Source organism: Carassius gibelio, chromosome B8, assembly GCF_023724105.1.
Source record: "Carassius gibelio isolate Cgi1373 ecotype wild population from Czech Republic chromosome B8, carGib1.2-hapl.c, whole genome shotgun sequence".
Taxonomy (NCBI): Eukaryota; Metazoa; Chordata; class Actinopteri; order Cypriniformes; family Cyprinidae; genus Carassius; species Carassius gibelio.
In genome coordinates, this window is record NC_068403.1 from 11,312,706 (window position 1) to 11,336,212 (window position 23,507).

The 23,507-nt window shown below is 36.0% G+C and overlaps 2 protein-coding genes across 4 annotated transcripts in view; both read left to right on the forward strand.

Moving 5' to 3' along the window:
• Positions 1-5,613, forward strand: part of csnk1g2b (casein kinase 1, gamma 2b) — a 31,298-nt gene extending 25,685 nt beyond the window's left edge. For 2 of the 3 annotated variants that reach the window (XM_052563758.1, XM_052563757.1), the window contains exons 9-12: positions 44-124; positions 1,998-2,099; positions 3,960-4,066; positions 4,486-5,613. In XM_052563758.1, coding sequence (XP_052419718.1) covers positions 44-124; positions 1,998-2,099; positions 3,960-4,066; positions 4,486-4,540 — 345 coding nt within the window. In that variant the 3' untranslated portion in view covers positions 4,541-5,613. The remainder of the gene's footprint in view (positions 1-43; positions 125-1,997; positions 2,100-3,959; positions 4,067-4,485) is intronic. The other variant, XM_052563759.1, reaches the window with a different exon arrangement.
• An 840-nt stretch (positions 5,614-6,453) lies between these two features.
• mfsd12b (major facilitator superfamily domain containing 12b) lies at positions 6,454-13,505 on the forward strand. The gene is made up of 11 exons (XM_052563752.1): positions 6,454-6,815; positions 6,964-7,540; positions 8,402-8,612; positions 9,107-9,239; positions 9,598-9,792; positions 9,942-10,034; positions 10,415-10,507; positions 10,586-10,756; positions 11,723-11,817; positions 12,129-12,253; positions 12,905-13,505. The coding sequence occupies exons 2-11, from the start codon at positions 7,111-7,113 to the stop codon at positions 12,982-12,984; spliced, it is 1,626 nt and encodes a 541-aa protein (XP_052419712.1). The 5' UTR covers positions 6,454-6,815; positions 6,964-7,110; the 3' UTR covers positions 12,985-13,505.
• Positions 13,506-23,507: the final 10,002 nt, after the last annotated feature.

Here is a 23,507-nt window from a genome sequence, read left to right on the forward strand (position 1 = left end):
GAGAGACATGCTCAATTGTTGAGATCATTGTTATCTTTTACAGCCTACACCTATAGGCCCCATCCCCACAGACACACCCCAGCCGAGCAGCAGAGACAAAGCACAAGCGCAGACCAAAAACCAGGTGAGCTGGGTGCACAGTTAAACTCGGAGTGGATCTACTTAAGGGAAGTATGCTCTACACTTTTTAATTACCTAGGTGGTAGTGTACATTTAAGATGTATCTTACACACTCAAACCCAGATCTAGTATACCCGCCCACTTTTCCTCTTTATATATGCAATCAATCAGAATAAGGCTCAATGCTTTTGGTCGTACACATTGATGACAGAGTAATAGTTGTCGAAGGAGTTGCTCAAGTTTGGCGTGAGGTTACAGTTGTGCAATGCAACTTTTGAACATCACTTGTGTGATTAATTAGTGGGATGAAAGGCTAGCTGTGCCTTGCTTGGTGTAAACAAATCTGTTTTTGTGGCCAGCTGCTTGGAGACAAAGTTCTGTGCTGCTGAATCAAAATGCTTTCGGTTCAATGGTGGTATCAGCACTGTCTTCACTTTTTTTCTATAGGGCATTAAATGCTCTCACTGGAGATGAGGGCCATAAGTCTGGGAATATCATATTCCCACGTCTGTTTTGTCTTGTTGTGTTGTGACAATGTGAACAGGACAAGTATTCCTCAATAATGAATGAATCAGTTTTTTATATTTTTTCTTCTAGATACACTGCCTTTCAAAAGTTTGTCGACAGTAATTTTTTGAGTCTCAAAAATACAATAAAACTGTGATATTGTGAAATATTATTAGTTCTAATTTGTTTTCTATGCGTTATTTTACAAAGTGATTTTTTCAAAGCTGAAATTTCAGCAGCCATTATTATAGCTTTTAGTCACGTGATCCTTCAGAATTAATTCTATATATAGTTTGTCAAGATTAGATTAGATTTACTTGTAATATAGTGAAGTAAATGTAGGTGTCCCGTATACGGGACGGGGTGACAGTTAAAGGGTTTAATATGTTTGTGGAAACTGAGATGCATTTTTTTTAGGATTATTTCAATTTTTAACAGCATTTATTTGGAAATAGAAATATTTTGTAAGATTATTTTGTCTTTACTGCCATCCTTGCTGAAGAAAAGTATACATTTTCATACAAAAAACAAAACCCTTATTGACCCAAAACTTTTGGACAGTAGTGTAACTGTTTTTAATTTGTCTTTGTCTGGATTTTGTGTTCTTGCTGTCATTACACAACTCAAGCACATCCACCATTTCTTGGTTGCTCATCCATGTTCCAGTGAAATCACAGAATAAAATGTTGACCAAATGTGCCCCGTTTCCAATATACTTCCACTAACAAACAGAGAGTGTCCTTCAGGACAGCACACAGTGCCACCCTGGAAATTCTGACTTCATTATAGCTCATCCCTTCATTCCTGTGACCTCCTTTTAATAAAATAAATCAAATGTGTACTGATGTACATCCACTGACATATAGCTGCAATTTTGCTTGTTTTATTAAAAATCCCAGTTTAACCCAGAGTATATCTGCATTCATTTCAAGCTACATGAGCATAAAATGAGCTTAAACGTCTGGTGGAAGATTGTTGTACATATATGTGCCCCTCTGCTTGTACTTGCATGTACTTGCAAAAAACAATGTTAAAAGCTAGAATGGTAGTGTTCATCATTTGTAAAAAAAAATATATTTTTTTCTAATAGCAGCCTTTTGTAATTCTGCATGTTTGCTGTTGATGTTGATTTTTTTTCTCAGTTTTTTTTCTTTATTTCCATTAGTTTGTGTCATTCACTTTTAACTTTTTACTTAGAAATTGAGCAAGCTTCTGCATGTGAGATGCCTTCTTTTTAATGTTTTATTTTTCGTTTGTTTGTGTTTACTCATCCACCACCCCTTCCCCATCATACCTCAAAATCTCCATCCATCTCACCCCACCCACCCTTCATGCTTCTCCGCCCAAAATGCTCCTCCACTGTCCATCAGTCGCCCGAGCCCAAAGGAAGTGAGTCCCAGCCCACTCCAGTGACCAATAAGGATACTCTGGGGTCGCGTCTCACGGCCGAGAGGCTGGGGGGCTCAGTGCAGGTACTGCTTGCTCGTGGTGTTGCTTTTTGAGTGAGCATGGCTGCTTTTCTCTGTCTTTTGCACACTCTTTCATCTGTGGCGCTCAGCTTGGCTCATTTAGGCTCTGAACACACTACAGATTGCAGCAGGGCCATTCCTTGGAGATACCATGTGTTTTAAATAGAAGCCATAAAGCATTTTAGCTGGAGAGCAGCTCCTGGTGTGATAGGATCTAATGGATGCTGATAGATTTCATGAAGAAACTCTTATGTGGTTCCTTTGAAAGGCACTTGATGAGACACATGTGCCACCTAGTGTTTGGGTTTTGGAATGACTTTGCAATCATCTTAAAGACAGGTTTATTATAGTTTCAAATTAATAATTTCGTTTTCTCTTCTTCGTTTTTTCAATTTGTCTTTACAAATAAATTTTGTGTTTAGCTTGTGTTTTTGTTATTTTAAAGATTTCTAGTTTACCTGTTTTTTGTTTTAATTTATTTAAAGTAAAATGTAATAAATAAATATTATAATTACATTTTTATATTTTATGTCAGTTCTGGAACCATGAAAATGTGTTTTGGTATTCCTATGGCAAAGCTGAATTTTCTGCAGCCATTACTCCAGTTCTCAGTGTCACATTATTCTAAAATTATACTTGGTGCTACAAACTTTATTTAGCATGTAATTTTTTTTACCAGGATTCTTCGATAAATTCAAAAGAACTGTATTTTTTTTATTATTTAAAATATTTTGTTACATTACAAACACTTTTGGTAAACGTAATGAAAAAACCATATCGATCACAAACCTTTGAACATTAGTGTATAAGAAAAATGATTTTTATTTTTTATTTTATGACAATAATAACACTGCCTCAGCACAAAGATTCCAGTTACAAATTCTACAAAATGACTTTTTAGGGGCTGAATGTGGCCCCATTTACACTGCATGGTTCAAGTGACTTAATTCCAATTTGTTTCCTTTTATGTGGCACAGATCGTATTTGACTGCTGAATGTGTAAGCAGGAACAAACCGAATGGATTCCAATTTTCATGTCTTTTCATGATTCATGTCTTTTCATGAGATATAGGGAGGCACGGTTTTAAGCGCTCATGGCTACAGTGCCAACGTAAGATAAAAGCTTAAAAAACAAATACAAAGCAAAACACTGTATAATTTTATTTTCATCTGCATCAATTGTATTTCGTGCTGTTTTACTTCCTTTTCCGGGTAAGAACGTCTACGTTTGGTAGTTTCAGCAGTGTAGTGTAAATGCAAAAATCGGATATACTGGGTCACTTTTAAAAGATGATGTAAGAGTGTGGTCAAAAAATCGGATATAGTCAGAAAATCGGACTTGGGCATCAAGACCTGCAGTGTAAATGCAGCCTATGAGACAGGCCCAAACAAACTTGTTTGAAAACAGGAATGCTGCAATGTTGTCACATGTTTTCTACCTAAAAAAAAAAAAAAAAAGATGAGTCATTAATGACTAATTTTAAAGATCACATATTCACTGTATACTTTGCTTCCTACCTTTTTGTGTATACATGTGTATAATCTTTAAGGATGATTGTTGTAGTCAATTTTTTTTAGGAAGTACTTTGTTCTGTTTTATGTCAAATGATATTTTGAGGAAATAGCAGTCAGTACATGTGTTTGTCAGATTATTTCATATACTTTGAAAGTGTGCGTGCTTTGGTCATATAAATCTCATATCTTTAATATTTACAGTCCACAGTTTTTAATGACCTATTACAGGATGCATATGTTTCTTTAGAATGCAAATTGTGACTTTCTAAAGTCACACACTGAAGTGAATAGTTTCGTTCTTGGAATTGCATGACATGTTTTTATTGTTTCTGTCTCTGTGATCTTCAGGTCATGAGCTCCACAAATGGAGAGCTGAACACAGACGACCCGACCGCAGGACACTCCAACGCTCCCATCACTGCACCCGCTGAAGTAGAGGTGGCAGATGACACAAAGTAAGTTTATTATCACACATTATCACCCCCAGTGATGTTCCTAAAATAACAGATCCGTTTTTATTGGGTTACAGAAATAATATTCTGAGTGTAAAACTCTTTGTATACAAATAACATGACATATTGCATCATTAATTGCTGACACTCTTTCACTAATTACATTATTTGTTTTATATTATCCCTGTATACGGGTCGTGATGAATTATAACAGACCAATTAATCCCTGTAAAATCCTCTCTGCCATCTTTATTACCGTTGTTTCAATGCTGTATATTGCAACTTTACATCTTTGTAGCTCTTCAGTTCTAATTGAAAATAAATGATTTATAAAATGGAAGGTTTGTCTCTGCAAATGGCTATATGAATGTCCCTTTACTGCTTTAATGCCTGTAGTAAATTTTGTTCTGGTTTTCTTTTAGGTGCTGTTGTTTTTTTAAGAGAAGAAAGAGGAAAGCTCTTCAGAGGCACAAGTGAAGCGCGCTCTTTGAAAAGAACTTGAAACATTCTGGTCACTGTTAAGTTTGAAATGCAAGCAAATATACACGGATCTCTCTCTCGCTGTCTTTCTCTCTGTCTCTCTCTGTCCCCATCACACTTTCTTTCATAGATGCTTCACCTCTTAATGGAGTGCAAAGGAATGACGTTGACTGTCCAACAGACTCTGGTTCCTTCAAAAAAAAAAAAAAAAAAGAGAGAGAGAAAGAGCATAATGAAGATGCATAAGACGAAGTGTAAAAAAAAAAAAGAAATCTCACATAAACACAAAAAGATGAAAAGATGATGATATGAAATGAATTGATATAAGATCACAGTGTGTGAAACTATGCTGTTTGAAACAATTGGTGTATACTAGCTTTCATGCAGAACATTTATTGTTCGTTGGTCAGGGGATGTTACATCAGTGAACAAATGATTTAAGTTTTCTTAGAAATACAGTAGATCTTATTTGTGATTTTAAAAAATGTGAGGGCAGGAATCTCCTCTGCACTGGGAACGACACCCACCAAATTACAAAATAACAGGACACATTTCATCTCAACCTGTCTCTTGAGTCCCTTTTCCCCCCCTGTAATTTAATTTTTTTATTATTGTTTTTTTATTATTATTACTGAAAGGAATCCTTGGGTTGTAAAGCAGTTTTAGTGTCCTGAAAATGCTTTCTTTTTGTCCTTTTAAAAATATATATAAATATAAATTCTTCTTTTTTTTTTTCTGTCATTGTGGACTCTGTAGCACAGTTACTGGCCTCAGGTACTGTGGGGGATCGAGAGATAAATGGATATTATTCTCTTGTCATTGTTGTTATTGCACTTTTGGGAAAAAAAAGAAAAAGAAAGAAGACAACAAAGTGGGCTTGAAATGAAACGACGAGACAACCGACAGACTATATAAACTGATGTGGGAGAGCATCCCGCACAGGGCTGAAATCTGTTCAAGGACCGTTTAAAGAAAAGAAGACAAATATGTTCGTTTTATTTCTCACATCAAAATTTATTTACCAGGAAATCATAGTTTGTGCCTTTCCAAGTAAAATGTTTAAAATTTAACCAAGTGTCCTGCACTGTTATTTTTTTGAGTGATTGCATTGTTTATTTTCAAAGGTTTGATGGTTATGACTGTTGTTGTAGAATCTGTGTTTTGGACGGTTCCTGTGTGTTATATGACAGGGACTTTGAAAAAAAAAAAAGTGAGAACTCAGAAAAGTGCTTCTCCACTGCTCCAGTGTCCAGTTCCAGCGTGCTTTACAACACTCGACACTTAATGCTATTGTACTTGATACGAGGCTTGCAAGCAGCTGCTCGGCCATGGAAACCCATTTCATGAAGCCTCCTCCACAGGGTTTCTGTGCTGATATTAATACCAGTGGAAGTTTGTAACTGCAGCTATGGAGTCAGCGAAGCATTGGTGACTTTTACACACCACGCGCCTCAGAACTCTGTGACTTAACATGGTCTCATGCTTCATAGCTCTGTTGCTGCTGTTCTTAAACACTTCTGCTTTCCAAATATACCACTTGCATTTGACCGTGAGATATCTAGCAAAGATTAGCCCTTCAGGACAGCATTTTTATTTTACAAATATTTGTGAATGCAGACTGCAAGCTGGCTACATGCTTAATTGTATATACCTATGGCAGTGGATCTGATTGAAACGCATGGATTCTTTAATTATGAGATGTGTCCCAAATACGTTTGTCTATATAGTGTGTGTGTGTGTGTATAAGACAAAGTAATTAAGATTTAATTAAACGTTATTAGGATTCAATTAGGATTAAATTGCAATTCATAAGCTGCTGACTCGTTCATTCGTATCAGACCCATTTAATACTAGGTGTGACGTCATTATTATGATGAACGTCGTCGTATGGCCAAGTGTCAGGGGTATTGTCACATGTCACATGATCGTATGTTCAGAGTCATCTGTGTGCATCAGAGCTTGTGAGGTTTAAAAAAAGACCAGTTGTCAGGCGATCGGTTTAGTCATTTATTAATACATTAGTGTTAATAGATTCTGCGTTTTTATTTTAGGAACACCAAACCGAACCGTCTGTTTCAAACTCGAAAAAACATTTGAAGTTGTAGATGGCCATTGTAAAATAATATCACTTTTTACGTTCTAAAGATTTTTACTGGTACTCGCAGAACAAAAGCTGATGTTGTTTTGCTAAAACTTTTTGATTGCTTCTTGTGTCAAACCTTGACTCAACAAAAGCGCGCCTAATGCTCAAGCAACCACCTAATGGGCTAATGTATTAGAAATATTTAAATGGATTGAATTATGTGTATTGCTTTTATTGATTTATTTTTGCACTTGATTATATATGTTAACTTCTTAAGTTTTGCTTGCTTCCAGAACTTACCTTTAAATTTAAGTTCTGATCATGTTTTCGTTTACAGAGTCAGGGCTGACGTTGGTGGATTTTCCTTTCCTCTTTTAAAAGAGGGCATGTGCTGTATATTAAAATCATGCCATAGTAACATCCCCTTTCCCTGGACAGCGTGGTTGTGAGATGGAGAATTAAAACCGAAAACGGGCACTGCTGGATGCAAACAATAAGTGACAGGAGCCATTTCACTTTTACTTCAATCCTAAAGCATCATCCTGATCAATTTCAATGGGATTCAGGGTTCAGTTCTGCTCATTCTGTCTCATTGATAGCTGCGTTTAAGAGAGTCGCTCTTTCTTTACCGTTTCCTTCATTCACGATGTCCGATCAGCCGGTAACTTTACCCGTGTGCAGGCGCCTGACGTACGCCGTGGGACATTTCTTCAACGACCTGTGCGCGTCGATGTGGTTCACGTATTTACTGGTGTATTATCACTCGGTGCTCGGCTTCAGGGACACGAACGCAGGTGCGCTGCTGCTGGTCGGTCAGATCGCGGACGGGATCTGCACTCCGCTCGTCGGTTACGAATCCGACCGGACGTCAGGATGTGGGAAGTATGGGAAAAGAAAGACCTGGCATTTAGTGGGTAAGAGTGTGAATTCAAACTTGCTGCTGTGTTTGAAACTAAAATAAGTGAACTGTTTTGATCGGTGTGTGTGGAGGAACGCGTGTTCTGATTTTTGTCTGATATATTTCGTGAATTTTTTTTACTTCAATAGGATAAATTCCATAGTATTACTGTTAAAAATAAAAACAAGTTGCGGTGGTGTTTTCCAATAATCTGTAGGAGGGGTATTCCGCATAAACCCCATTAAAAATCCCTGCAAACTACCGCCAAGAATTAAGAACAGACGGATGATTCATATTCAAAGCAAACGGGGAAATCACCCGGAAGCTCGTCATCTGTAGTCAGGGAACTGTCTGATGCACTTTCCACGAAAAGGCTACAAAATAAAGCTTCGAAACTTAAAAAAGGAAATGTTTCCCAAATAAATTGATCGTTAATTTCATTTCTCAAACTAAATTTTGTTTCTATTCATTGTGTATGTGGTATGTTATTCGTGTGTTTGGCGTTATACATCAACAGTCAAGTATTTTGAGCTGACAAAAATTATAAAAATGTAAGAATGGGGAAACAGGTTTGCAAATTTAGCCGGTCACTTAGTTGCAGCACCACAAGTTTGGAACAAAGGGTTGAGTTATAGTTATAAATACTTTCCCACTTTATTAAATATATTTACCATAAATTAAAGAAAGATGTTTGTTTGCATCTTTGTTTTTCTCACAATAACTTGGGTAACAGGCTGCAAATGCAGCCAACACAAATTATGGCAAACTTGGCAAAGTGAATTGTGTCATGCTGCAGAAAAGGTCCAAATGATGTCACTTCCTGACTATCATCATTACACAGCACTAACTCTTCAGTTTACTGTCCATTTCCTCCCAGGAACAATAAGCGTGTTTGCCTCCTTTCCCTTCATATTCAATCCCTGCATTGGATGTGGTGAGAAAACCCCACAGACTGCAGGACTGATCTATGCCATCCCATTCATCATTATCTTCCAATTCGGCTGGGCTGCTACCCAGATATCCCACCTGTCGCTCATTCCTGAACTGGTCACCTGTGAGCACGCCAAAGTGGAACTAACTTCATACAGGTACAGTATCACTGCCTCCTCAAGTCAAATAACCAGTGTAGAGCAATAATGTCACCAAACTTTAAGATCTTAAGATCAGTGATTTTTGTCTTGGAAAAATAACAGTAAAAAAACTATAAAATGGTTTTCTCATTTTAAAGTTGGAATGCAATAAAAAAACAAAACACTTTAGCTATTTAAAATAAAAATCATGTTATCTTATTTTTTTGGGACAGTTTGTCCAAAACATTAGTCTACTGTAATGCTGCCCCTTTCTTACAATCGCCTGCATTCAGATCTGCCTCCATCCAATCAACAACCGATAGTTAGAACCAAGTTCCTGGATACGTTTTTCTTTTTCAGTAATCTGCTAGACTTCAAACTATGTCAGAATACGGAAGAATAACCACTAACGTATATTTCATTGTACTTTAAATAAAACTTTTGCTTTCATTGAAGTCATTTTATTGAACATTGTTACTGATATACTTAAAACTGTTTACTTTCTTTAACAGGTATGCTTTTACAGTGGTGGCAAACATTACGGTGTATGCTGTGGTGTGGCTCTTGTTCCACTTCCAATCCCAACATACAGAAGATCCATCGATTTCCCAGAGTCTGGGCTGGGCTGATGTTCTCACCTTCAGAGTGAGTAAATGCAAATATACACCCAATTTAGAGATCAATTCAAAAGATTTAGTATACAATGTCGATCAAGCTGAAAACAGTAAATCCGAGTTTCCACCACAAAATAAAAAGTCTGTCTTTCCAAACCTGTATGACTTTCTTTTTTCTTTTGAAAATAATGAAAAATTATATGGATTCTGAAAATAATAAACTAAAATATTTTGAAGAATTTTGGTAACAAGTTTCAGTTCCCATTCATATGGACAACAAATAAAAAAATGGAAATCAATAGGAACAGAAACTGTTTACAAGCATTCTTCAAAATATCATCTACTACTTAATTTCTTTGTAAAATCTGCTTTATCTTTGTTTGTGACAGTATCTGGCACTCATAATATGGGCCATCGGTACTGTTACCTCCGTCATCTTTCACCTGGGCACTAAGGAAGGAGGAGTCCAGTCTCAGGAGAGTGAAGAGACGGAGGAATCTCAGCCTTCAATCCCCGGCTATTCCCTGATCTCTGGACGTCTGCTACTGTGGAAACACTGGCTCGCTGAGCCTGCCTTCTATCAGGTGTGCTCATAGAGATCTGAACAACAGACACACAAAAATTGTTTATTATGTACATTACAAACAAGTAAAAATCCATCCAATAATGAAATATGTCACAGTATTCTGTTTAAATACAACAATGAAGGTAATTTTTTTTTTTCCTACTCCAGGTAGCAGTACAATATATGTGCACAAGACTGATTGTAAATTTGTCCCAAACATACATCCCAATGTATCTGACAAACTCCTTATCACTTCCAAAGGTGAGAAACATGACACTGACAAATACAAAATCAAAGTTTTTTGGGTAACCATGAGAACCTAAAAAGAAACAAATTGAAACTAAAATGAAAACTAAATATCTAAAAAATGTCATTTTAAAATAGGAATAAACACTATCATGGTATATAAATAACTGTAGAACACTAAAGATGTTTTTGACCACGCAGTGAAAGCCAAAAGGATCCAATGGAACAATGGAGCGCATTGACTTTCATTGCTTAGACTAAGATACTAATATTAACAGTGTATTTGTACTTTTAATTACAATACCACATGTTTAGAGTGAAGCTGGTTTGGCCAGGATTAAACTGAAACAATAAAACAGATGTAAAATTGAGCAGAATATTCTCTGTTTTTACAGAACTACATTGCAACGGTTCCCCTGGTCATGTACGTCAGTGGGTTTGTGTCTTCTCTGCTTATGAAGCCTGTTAACAAATGGATCGGCTCCTCTGTAAGTTTTCACAGTTTCACTCACTGATTCAACATACTGTGACCTAATATGCCTCATCTTTCATTTTTGCCTTTGCAGATGGCCTATTTTGTAGGTCTTGTGCCCATAATGGTGTTTTCCTTTTGGGTTTTGGTGGACACAAACATGGGTACACGGGTTTATGGAGCCGCTGTGCTGCTGGGAGCTGGATCTGCTGTCATTCTGGTCATGTCTCTGTCCATGACTGCCAAACTCATCGACGATCAAAGAGTATGTGATGATATCAAGTGATAACTCATACACCTGTTTTTGAGGGGCTTTGCACACATCAGATGCAATTAATGCAAGTCAAAATAAAATATGCAGGGGCAATGAAAATGGTTGCAAAAATGACAAACATTTCTGACACTCATTTAAAATCAGTCAGACTTTGTGTTTGTACACCTGTGGTTTCGTCAGATATTATCTCTTTGCCAAACAAAGTGTTCACCAGCGTTTCTTTTGCAGCAAGTAGCACAACACAAGCAGTAATGTCCATTTAGCCAACAAATGACTCTAATGAATGATTTTTAAAGGAACAGTTCCGCCCAAAATGAAAATTTAGCATTACATCACTTGTTTACCAATGGATCCACTGCAGTGAATGGGTGCCGTCAGTTTGAGAGTTCAAACAGCTGATAAAAATATCTCATTGATCCACAAGTAATCTACATGACTGCAGTCCATCAATTAACATCTTATTGTAAAGTGAAAATGCTTTCGAGATACAAATCCAACATTAAATGTGTAGGGAGTGTTCACTTATAAACAGTGCTTTATCTCTGCATATGTCTCTCCTGATTCAGACAAGATTACTTTTTCACTGGAAAAAGCAATATTATGGATAGAGGATTAAATATATATATATATATATATATATATATATATATATATATGTATATATGTGTGTGTGTATGTATGTATGTACTGTGTATATATATATATATATATATATATATATATATATATATATATATATATATATATATATGTGTATATATATATATATATATATATATATATATATATGTGTATATAAATATATATATATATATATGTATATATATATATATATATATATATATATATATATGTATATATATGTATATGTGTATGTCAATTTTCTGTCTGGAGCCCTAAAGGATCTACTTCAGAACTACTTTTCAATAATGCTAATGAAAATCTTTCTTTTAACAGCAAAGTGGTGCTTTTGTGTACGGTGCAATGAGCTTCACTGATAAGGTGGCAAATGGAGTTGGAGTGATGATAATACAGGCTTTACATCCCTGTCAGTGAGTACAACCAGCATCTCCATTCCCCTTTAATTCGATCTCCATTCCAATTCCTGGCTCCTGACCGTAGTGGCTGGGAATGTAGATTCTTTAAATACCCTGCTTTTCTACAAATACAATCTTAAATGCACGGTGGCTATGATTATCTACTGGTCTCATTGTAGGACAGATGTTCACTGTGCTGTTATAATGTGTGTGTTGCAGTTGGCCTGTGTGTATTCAGTAGTGTGTATATAGTCTGTGAAAGTGTAACTCTTTGTTGTCTCATGTTTGATATAGATTACTCAGATTATTTTGCGCTTTCTTTACAGAACACTGGACTCTGACTGCAAATGGTTTTACCGCACTGTCATGGTGATTGTCACCGGTGGTGTGGCTGGCGTTGCTGCTCTCTGTCTCTCTTCCCTTCTCATCTGGCCCATCGCAATTCGCCGACGTGAGTCCTGGAAATTTTGAAACCTTTAAAAAAAAAAAAACATTGTTGTTAAACCACTTAAATCTTTCCCCCACACATTTTAAAACCGCTGCTGATGTTTGCTCTACATTAAAAGGGGAAATAGATTTCTAGAGGAAATACCGGGGTGAAAGAGAAATTCTGTGGTTAAAATGATATTTTAATGGTTCTTTGATAAATACTATGGTACTTCATTATGATGCTGGTATTAAATTGTAATTTACTATTTAAACGGACAGTCCTCATGTTCAGTTTGTTTTTTAATGAGACCATATGAAACATATAAAGACAGCATGATGTAAAGACAACATAAAAAAAAAAAAAAAGACCAAGCAAATAATAAAAAAAAAAACAGAAATTTGTACTATTTTTAGAGTAACTTTATGCAGTAAAACATTTTGAATCTCAATCAAAAGCACCATTTAAAAATGGATTTGTTTAATATGTTAGTTTAGCATGTTAAAATACATTTTGTAAAACCTTTTTCTTTTCTTTCTCATGGTTGGCTGGCATTTTACAATAACAATGTATGCTTAATTGTAGCATTTATATAAGCTTTTAATCTGTAAATATACTTATTCAAATAATTTCCTTGTATTTCCTTCTATTATAAATCCTTCACTGCCTCCTCAGGTCTCGCGGTCATCAGAGGGCTGATGGGTACATATGACGATGAGACAAACAGCCGTGAGATCAATGGTATACTGAACTGACAGGTGTGTGAAAAACACTGTTAAAAACATGAAAACACTCAACATTCTGTGAAAGACTGGGCCGCACTGCAGAGGAAACACTGCGTTTCCTTTTGCAACTAACCAGGAACAAGGAAGAGAAAACAATTGCTGCGCTCTGGTCACGAGTGCTTGTCTCAGCACTTCAGAGATGCTTGTTCTTACACTGTCAACAGGCTCTTTATGTGACGTTTTAAAATATGAACTCCGGTCTGTCACATGGAGTGACAACTCGAACAGGACAGCAATGATAAAACACATTCAAAAGTAGGAATTTACTCTGCTGAAGATTTCCCAAACTTTTTTGAGTATTCCACTGGAAATGACAAACATGTTTGTATGATGACTTTGTAAAGTGCATTGAATATGATACAGAAACTGGCCATTCTTTAAAGTTTTGCAGATGCTTTAATGCAAAGTGTCTGGCTGTAAAGTTGGAATAGCACAAATATTTTTGCAGTAAAGCTTGTTCAGGCGGTTATGCCTGTACTGTTTTGAAGTGGTACATGTTACTTGTTGAATTTTTATATATATATATATATATATATATATATATATATATATAAACTTCATTCCATTTCCTGTTGTCAATGGTTCAGCATTTATATTCAATGGACAAGAACAAAAAATCTTCATGGTTTAATTTACTGACACAACCATTTCTAAGCCGTTTACTGCTCTTCCTAGAGAAAACTAGCTAGTCTGCCACATTAATACATCTTTGACGTTTTAAGTTCACCTGTAACTGTTACAGGGCAGTTATTTTTTTATCCACTAGAGGGAGACATATTAAGGAGCTTCGTGGCCCTGCAGTGGATTAAGAAATTCTTCATTTTGAAGAAGAACTTCATTTTGGCCATTGTCATCCATCATGTTCGACATCCAACTTATGTGTGCCCATTAATTATTATTATTATTAATTATTATGAATTTAACTCTAATCATAAAAAAGACTAACATGTATTACTGTTGTGAATTACAATTGTACCTACTGTAAAATAAAAAAGATTTTATTCATAATTTAACAGCACATTAATATAAATATGCATAATTATTGCTGATTCTGATGTGTTTTTCAGCTCAATAAAAATAAAGAGTGAAATTTAGTACTGTTGTAAATTACAATTGTACTATCAAATACAAAAAAAAAAATGTATTACATAATGTATTTTTTTGAAACTACAAGTTACAATACTAATATTTACTGTATGTCTTAATATTTCAAGCTTTTGCTTTGGCAGAATACTAATGGAATGCTTCAATATCCTCAAAAATACTGTAAATTATTATGCAAACAAATATGTATGCGAAAACTGATTAATTGTGCATCCCCATTTTTTTTTTTTTTTTTACTGGATTTAATTAATTATCCATTTCATCAACTCTCAAACTCCCTGCAGTTTCCATTTGAGAAACCCTTTTACAATTGCACAAAAGAATTAAAAGGGCAGGATCTATACGGTGTTTGTTGGGGTTATGGCACACTGACTCTATCATACGAATAAAAAAAGTTGAGGCACAGATGTTTTTGAGATCTTTGATTACAGCCCTGCTTCCCTCCCGGAGCTCTGCTTATAGTCCATCAATGCCATCCCTCCGTCATACCTGAATCCACCCGGGTCATAATACTGGGTGGCATTGCCATTTGAAATCCATTTCTGAAACACAAGTAGCAGAAACAAATGCAAATTCAGCCTTTAATTAAAGCAGAGCTGCCTGACTCCTGGGTATCAGCCCACGGTGTGCCAGCAGCAATACCCCCCTTGCAGTCTTTGAACATGCTGCTGTGGGTAATTTGAGGGGCAGGCGTCATCTCCGCCTGTTAGTGTGACCACTAATTGGAGTCTGGACCATGGCCTGTACTTGGATGGAGGCAGAGTGGTGTGAATGATATAAGGTTACATCGTGAAGGGAGCAGAGGTAGGGGACAGCCACCCAAGAATACTGGGGTTGCTTTATGGAAGGATTCAGAGAGGTCAGGCAAATCACACAGAAACTGCCAAATCCTTTACTTTATATACTTTTATAGACCGCTCATTATAAGTGTGGTAAGAGTCATTTAGTTTTCCAACAGCATTTAAATGAGACTGATGATGAATATAAAGCTATTGACATTTTGAACTGGGATATAAAGGACGACTTTTGCATCTCAAATAAAAATGACATTTTAAGTCAGTATAGCTTGAAAGTTGGATATAAATATATTTTGAGGGGACCAGAGTTGTTTGGCACACTTTTCTGAATATCTTTAGTGGAACAAACGTTATGAATTTGCCTGGAATATGATGGTCACTATGTTAATGTTTGAGAGCAAGTCTTTTAAAACGAGAAGGTCTTCATGTTGTGCGGATTTGGATGGAGAGGATGTCATCGTCTATCATATTCTCCTTTCAAGCTGGACTTCACCCAAAAACTGTCCTCTAGTGCTTTTCAGATTACAACTAGCATGCCATACTCGCGTATAAACAGAAACTTGACATTTAGCGCTCCTGCGGCACAACAGCATGCTGACCATTTGAACTCTATTTAAAACACAGTTTTTCATTTGGGTTGTTTTAGTGTTCGTCGTTCTTTGTTTTCATATCGATATTCCAGTAAATGTATGATTTATTTTCTTCCCATGGCTGAAAATGATATGTAACCAAATCTATTTAATTCCTCCCAGGAAGCTTGAGCGACATTTTGCCTTGCGTGAAATGCCAAGTTCAGTGTCCCATTGAACTCACAATGCACTTCAATGTAAAATAAAATATAGCAGAGAATATGTGATCATTTATTTACTATTAAATCGATAAAAAGAATCTTAATTATTTTTTTAAACGTCTTCAGAATAGTTGACGTTCACTAACAGATGTTGCACGAGATATGCGTCACTGGAAGGTCACTGAAAAAACAGTTGATAATCGAGATTTATATAGAGTGGACATATTAATTATAGAGTAAATGCTGAAGATACTACATCTGAAATTCATTATGGTGTACAGTTGTACAATTAGCAAATGACTCATGGGTACAGGAAGCTTGACAGACTGCACTGCATGAATATTGTTGGAATGGTAAGTATTGCTCATCAACCAGGTGAGACTCAAACCCGCAATCCTTGTCCATTATGCCACTGGAACTAGGCTTTAAGTATGCAAACAAATAATGTAAAATCCACCATATTTACAAGTTTGCTTATATCATCTCTTTCAAAAATCATTTCTAAAGGCTATTTGTCTTGGCTGGGGGAATATGTGGGCATTTGATGGGTCATTGAGAGTGACTTTGCAGTTTCACCACACACCCTCCTTCAAAAATCATGAAAAACCTTTAAAAGAAGGCAATTAGAGAGAGAGAAAGAGAAAAGGTTACTGGCAGAGAGCATGTGATTATTGTCAGAATAAGGATAGATCGCGAATCATTGTGGATGACCAAAGAATGTACAAGAGTGAGGTTTCCAGCCCCCAGCTGGGATGGAGGCCTTGCTTGAACCTGTTGGAACTGGATTCGAATATGTCAAGCATCAGCTGCTGTTCTGACTTACAGTGCTGCTTTTTAATTGTCACCCATGATTCATTTCGGACAGACCTCAATTGCCATGATCGTAGCAGAGGCTTATGTGCCATGACAGATCATTTGTAAACAAGCAGGGCCAAAGTCATTAATGACAGCAATGCATAAACAACATCAGCATTTAGCCAAATCTGATGCAGTGACTAAAGCTGTCCACACTATCATTTAGGTTAGTCAAAATGATATTCCTGTCTGAGGTTTGCTCTTAGTCTATTGTCATGCCCTTTTCTAAAGTCAAAGAGTGAGTTTGGTTCATGTGGTTCGTTTTAGCATCACAGAAAGCTCTGTTTTCTCCTGCAAGCTGGATGCGAGTTGAAGTGTCTGACCCAATATCCTGTCCTTACAGAATTGTGGTTGGCCAACTGCCCTCTGAGTCTGGCTGGAATATAAGTCAGTAGTATTATTATGTACTTTGGAGACCAACAAGCCTCTATAAAAACAAGTTATTTGTTGCTCCAAATTGAACACCGTGAGGTTTCCTATTTTTCAGTCTCAAACTTAAATAATACAGTACATGTATTATTATTCAGTAAGTAGTTCTAATTCTCAAATATGATTGGCTGAGCAGCATTTTAAAAGTGTTGATAGAATCCATCAGCACTGGGAGTTTTCATTGTTAATATCCATTGGTGTATAAAGTACCTGAAACTCATACTCAAGTAAAAGTACAGATACAGATACAGTAAAAGTCTTAAAGTATGTGATATTTATTTTCCTTAAGTACAAAAAGTTTTTTATAAAACTTAAATGTACCTAAGTATTGAAAGTAAAAGTACAAGAAAATGAAAAATGGAAAAAAAGCAAATAAATACACACACACACACACACACACACACGCAAACACACACACACACACATATATATATATATATGTGTGTGTGTGTGTGTGTGTGTCTGATACACAGTTTGAGTAGCAAGATTGTGTTCAGTTTTACTATTTCTGTATTTTTGGGTAAGAATAAGAAGCACTTCTTTCAATACTTAGTGTCTTCATTCCAACGTAAGAAAACATTTCTGGAATCTGTATCTGAAATAGCATGTATTTACACAGTTTATGCATCTCAGAGGGGACATGGATTCATTTAACCTGCAGATATATGTAGGTTAATAGGATAAATAGGCCTAATGTTTTGTTTTTAACAAAACGCTGAATAGGCTGCTGATATTTTAAATAATTTAAAACTTGAAAGAAAGAAAAAGTGGAAATGTGAAATTAAAACCGCCCAGTAGGTGACAGCATGTGAATGCTAATGAGTGAGTCATTGAGATTCAACCAATTCATTCAAACGGCTGATTCGTTCAGAAACAAAGCATTTCACTGTGTTAATGAGTGAATCACTGAATCACCGATTCGTTCAAAAAGCTGATTCATTCAACAAGTAAACGCCGTCCATTGCTCAGAGATGCAAAACAGTGCTGTGATCTGTTTGGAACTATTTTCGTTAGCAAAATTGAGCAAAACAATCAATATTATATCTAAATTGTAAGTATTATTGCTTTACTCAACTTGTATAAAATGATTATTAAATGTGTTCATGCTGATATCTGGATAAAAACAGTACTCTTTGTGTGATATAGATTAAGGTAACTAGGCCTACATGATATTATATAAACATAAGAATCATACAGAAGCATTTTTGCAGTCTACAATTTAGAATTGCCTGGAATTTTGAGTTTTAATAGACTAATAAATCAATGTGCATGGACTCTTTGTATGATGTGGTGGCCTACTTGATAAAGTCAGGGGCCTGTACCATGAAGCTAGATTAAATGGCTAGCTAGGTAAGTTTCAGGTTAGTTTGCACCAATCTTGGGTTTTGGGTACCACATAAGTGGCTTGGCTTTTAAGGGCATTCATTGCCAAAGTAACTTACACTCCATGGCTAACCTGCTTCTGCTCTGGGTTAGAGAGCTCAAACTGAAGGTGGACCAATCAGATGTGAGAGAAGTGACACATGTCTGACACAAAGTCACTCCAGTTTATCTTGCTCCAAATTAAAGGTCACTAATGCTAAAAAAAAAAAAAAAAAAAATAGAAAAAAAAAAACTTTAATAATAATTACTGAGTCATTTATGATTTATATAATTATTGTGATTCATATTATTATTATTATTATCTATTAAACATAAGCAATTTCAGTTTAACAGTTATTATAAATCGTTTATTTTAAATAAATATGAATGTATACAGATCATGTAATATAAATAAGATGTAGTATCAAAAGATTGCACTATAAAAAAAAAAAAAATTATAAACTAAGTTAACAAGTTTCACTTGTCACTGCACTGGTAGATAATTTATTTTATTTGTCCTCCTTTATGTTTCATTTGACGTTTAAATTTGTCATATTCTTCAATCTCTTAACCTTTAGCAAAACCTTTAACCTTTCGTTTTGAATCTCAATGGGTCTCTCGCGAGAAGTAAATCAAACTTGCTTTGTGTTGCAAGGCTCGTGATTGGCTGTTCGCCAGTGATGTCACACATTCATGTGCACGATCTCCACAAACTCAGGATTAAAGCCTGAGTTGACAAAGAAAGTTGATTATCAGCATCATGGTACCAACAAAGCCGGATTGGAAAGGTTTGGTTTTGTCAACTCAATCCTGAATTTGTTCAGCTACCATCATGGTACAGGCCTCAGATTGCACATCATTACAACAACACTTACCATATTATCGTAGATGATGCTGTATTGACTTGAGTGGGAAATGAATCATCTGCGGTTGTGCGCGGCGCTCACTTGTTTGTACAAGAGCAAAGGTGTTTTTTTAGACGTCTTAACTAGCAAACACCAGACCACTAATTCGTCAAACCTGCTTTCCTGCAGTCCGTGTTCTTCTGACTATTTTGTAGTAAGTAACGAATATACTTATGGGAAATGTATCGGAGTAAAAGAATACATTTTAATTCAGAAATGTAGTGGAGTAAAAGTAAATGTTGGCTGAAATATAAAAACTCAAGTAAAGTACAGATACTTACTGTAACAAAGTATTTTTACTTCGTTATATTAAACCACTGTTTATATCACTTAGCATGTCTATGTTTGTGTGTTCCAGACTGTCTGTTCATTACTTGTGGGTATTTTTCTGCGAGTTACATCTGTAGGTCCAGACTTACAAGTAAGTGACTTTATGAGAAAATCATTAAATTAATTATTCATTCAACTGATTCGTTCAAAACAATGCTTCATTCAGGATATAAACACCACTACTGTGTGTTGGTGAAACCGTCCTTTCTGTTGTGGCTTTGTTCTATTTATGTTAGAAGAGCAAAGCAGACAAAGTGATAGTGGCAGTATTAAACGTATATTACTCAATATTTAAAGGTGCACTGAGCGATTTCTGCCAAACGATGTTGATATTTGAAAGCACCAAAACAAACACGCCCATACCCCAACAGGATCTCGCCCTTATTTTGAAATCTCCGCCCCACACGTACGTACACAACCATGGCAACAACGATCACGGAAACTAGTGAAGATGACACACAAGCATATTCAAACAATAGCGAACACGGATAAGTTGTGTGAAATGAAGCAAAATCAACGTACTGACCATCTAGAATAAACAAGCAACATCTATTTACATGGCTCCTACCTCTTGGCTGATCGTAACCCTTCTTTTTAATGTTTTGTTTCTCTGATATTTTCCTTTTTTTTTTTTTATCTGCCGTATCTCTCTATCTATAGTTGATCTGCTAATGTTCATCCTGTTCTCAAACTGAGCACTCTATTCTCCCTGTCAAGACACGCCCCCTTACTTCTGATTGGCTACAACTGGACTCGGTCAGACGCTGTGGTCAAAGCGTTTTTCAAAAATCGATTTATGCACCTTTAATTGTTATAACCTGTAAAATAATTTTGTCCTGCCAAAAGCAAATAGACCTCATAATCAAAAAATCTGTATCCCCTAAATTTCACTCCTTTTTTCTGTGAATTAATTATTTATTAGGCGTTATAGGCAAAAAAAAAAAAAAAAACAGAAGAAAGTAGTGCAGTAAATGGTAAGACTATTTGCAATACAAACTAGTGTGTTTATAGTTACGACAATGCAATACAATTATCAGAGCTGGGTAGATTACTAACAAATTCCTGTACAAATTACAGTAGTCCGTTACTGATTCCAAATTACATTACTAAAATTTTAATTAGTAGTGTAATCCATTACATTAAACATTTTAGGTAATATAATCAGACTACTTTTTGATTCCTTTTAGATTCCTTTTAATCTAACACATTTATCACATTGATTTAAATAGGATAATATTGTAATATTAACATTAAAATAAAAAAAAAAAACATATTCTATTAAGTGTTATTAAAAATTTATTTCAAGGTTTCCCAAACTGGGGTTCAAGAAGGAATTGGAGGTTCAATCAAGTAATCAATAAAAAAGTAACTGTACTGTAGTTTGATTATGAGCATTTGAAAATGTAAGTTATTTAATTATAAGTACTTAATCTTTGGAATCTGATTACAAAGTCCAGATTACATGTAATCACTTACCACCCAGCTCTGAAAATAATATAAGAAATACCAGTTCACAAAAAATATTTACTTCTAGAAAAACTGGAAGCAGAAGACATCGGATGCATTGCATATTTAAAGGTAAGCAATTTTTCCAGGAACCTTTTTGTTATACTGGTTAAAAGTTTCTTCACATCCTGATAGCAAACAATAATTAAAGCGATTGTATCTTCTGTCCCACCTGCTTGTCAACCAATGTATTTGGTACCTACGCGCAGCCAATAGCGAGAGTTTGGGGCGTGGCTACTGCGACGGCTGAGCCAGGTGGTGTTTAGCGGGTGTGGACAAAGAAATTCCCATACAAATTCAGTGCAAGCAAAATACAACAACTTGCCAAAATATACAGAGACTGATAATGGGGTAAAACAAGGGGAAAGACGGAGGAATTTAATAAAATGTTTTGGTTTTAATCCAATTGACAAACTTCCAGAGTTTCTTCTCAACAGCGCCCATTCTTATGATAGTGGATGAATACTTTGGATGCCTGTCGTCCAGACGGCGACAATAAACGGATGTCCAATTCTTTTTCTGATGTAGCCTACTACACACATTTGAGCTACTTCAAACCAGAGCCAGGTGAAAAACAGGGCTCTGCTTCCAACAATAACAGGTGATGTTTTTGCAACGTTTGCTTTGATTCGCCCAGTGTAGACAATCTTTATTTGGTTTTTTTATTATTACTTGCAATTGTATCTAATTTTTTATCATGTGGCTCAAATTTGTTGTATTTTCTCTCGACTTCTAAACATCTCTTAATTTAAGTTGAATTACTCCATATACCACTTATAACATAATATTTTTGTAGTCACCTACATAGTCACGTTTGCGTAATAATTTACTTGTATTCATATTTTTAATCTCAACAGTGTTTTGGATCTGTGATATAAAGTGTGCGGTAAACTGTGAGGAGACTTTTGACACTAAGTCCTTTGATGCATGATAAAAACAAAAAAGGGAAAGAAAACGAAAAAGCAAGTAAGCCAAACAAACACTGCCCACATATCCCCCACACTCACTCAGCACTCCTGCGGCCAAGCAAGGGCTGGACTTCTCATTGCCATGTGGTTGATGGAGGTGGGGGGCACATTTAATTCCCACATTCTTTCAGATTTTTTTTTATTATTATTATTTTATTCTTCTCCCATCAACTAATGTGAATCGAAAGTGATGAAGAAGACAGAATCAGTTTCTACTCTGGTGGTCTTAAAGATGGAGATACCCTCAACATACAGCCGTACAGATTCTCCTGATCTATCAAGGTCAAAAGGGAAGAAAAAAAGTGATGTTGGATGACATCATCGTGGTCAGGACTCGACGTAGGATTGACTTTATGTTGTTGAAGTGGGTGTGTGAGTCCCTGCTGTGCTTGTAAGAAAATAGCATGTTTGAACGCTGCATGTTCTGTTCTATTCTCATAGGGTTTTTGGCATCAGCTCCCAGTTTCTTCATACATGTGCTTTGTAAAACCGAAGCAGTGTGGTTTTGTGTGAGTGCGCTTGTGCGAGTATGTGTGACTGTTAACACAGCTGGCATTAGCTGGTCTGTCTAGCAGCCCGTGGCGGTGGTGTGGTCTGAGTGTCTCTCAGATGGTCTGCTCAGAGAGTGTGGACTCTTGAGTGGGAACTGTTGTCGAAATTTTAATCCTTTAGGTCTCACCCTCACGCTCTCTCTCTCTCTCTCTGTCCCTCTAAACTGTCCAGTCTCTCTCTGTGCCACACAGGGAGGTAAAGATGAGAGCAAGAAAGAGGCAGCTGAGGAGGATTTGCACTTCTGTTCCTCTTGTTTCTCCTGTTTGGCTGAGTTTGGGACTGGTTTGAAAACATCCACATCTCCTTTTCTCTCTCTCTCTCTTGTTTCCTGTATCCGTCTCTCTTTATGGAGCTCCCAAGCATCACACACACGAGTGGCAACACGGCAGAGAACGCTGTGAAATGGCAGCTATGTTATGACATGACAGCTAAGACCTGGTGGATGGTGAGTGGCGTTATTTAACCTACTTTAAAGAAACTTCAAACTTTGTGCTTTATCATGTACAACCTGTTGCGGCTTATGCATATATATGTCTTTTTTGAATAGCCGTCATGATGTAATTGGCTGCAGAGTAATTGTTTGAGGGGTCTGAAGTGTTATTTGTAGTGTGGTAAGCAGGTGACCTCAGATGACTTTGGTAATATAGCTCAGCGCTTTTGTTGGGATGAAGCATAGACATGGTTTCTGGGGATTTTTATTTCGTTGTAGCATGTTTTTTTAAATGACATGTCATTTGCTATTGTTTTACTAAAATTCTTTGACATTGTAACAAATTTACTGACTTTAATTTTTAGTGGCAATTTTATTTAATGTGAATAAATAAATTACATTAATTGAAACAATATAATACATGGTGTCTTATATGTTTTTATTATATATAATTCAATATTTCAA

Excerpts from the sequence above, each read along its gene's own strand:
- mfsd12b (XM_052563752.1), top strand. The coding sequence starts at position 7,111 with ATGCAAACAATAAGTGACAGGAGCCATTTCACTTTTACTTCAATCCTA. Across the intron at positions 10,035-10,414 it reads ACTCCTTATCACTTCCAAAG|AACTACATTGCAACGGTTCC; the intron begins GTGAGAAACATG and ends CTGTTTTTACAG. Across the intron at positions 12,254-12,904 it reads GCCCATCGCAATTCGCCGAC|GTCTCGCGGTCATCAGAGGG; the intron begins GTGAGTCCTGGA and ends CTGCCTCCTCAG.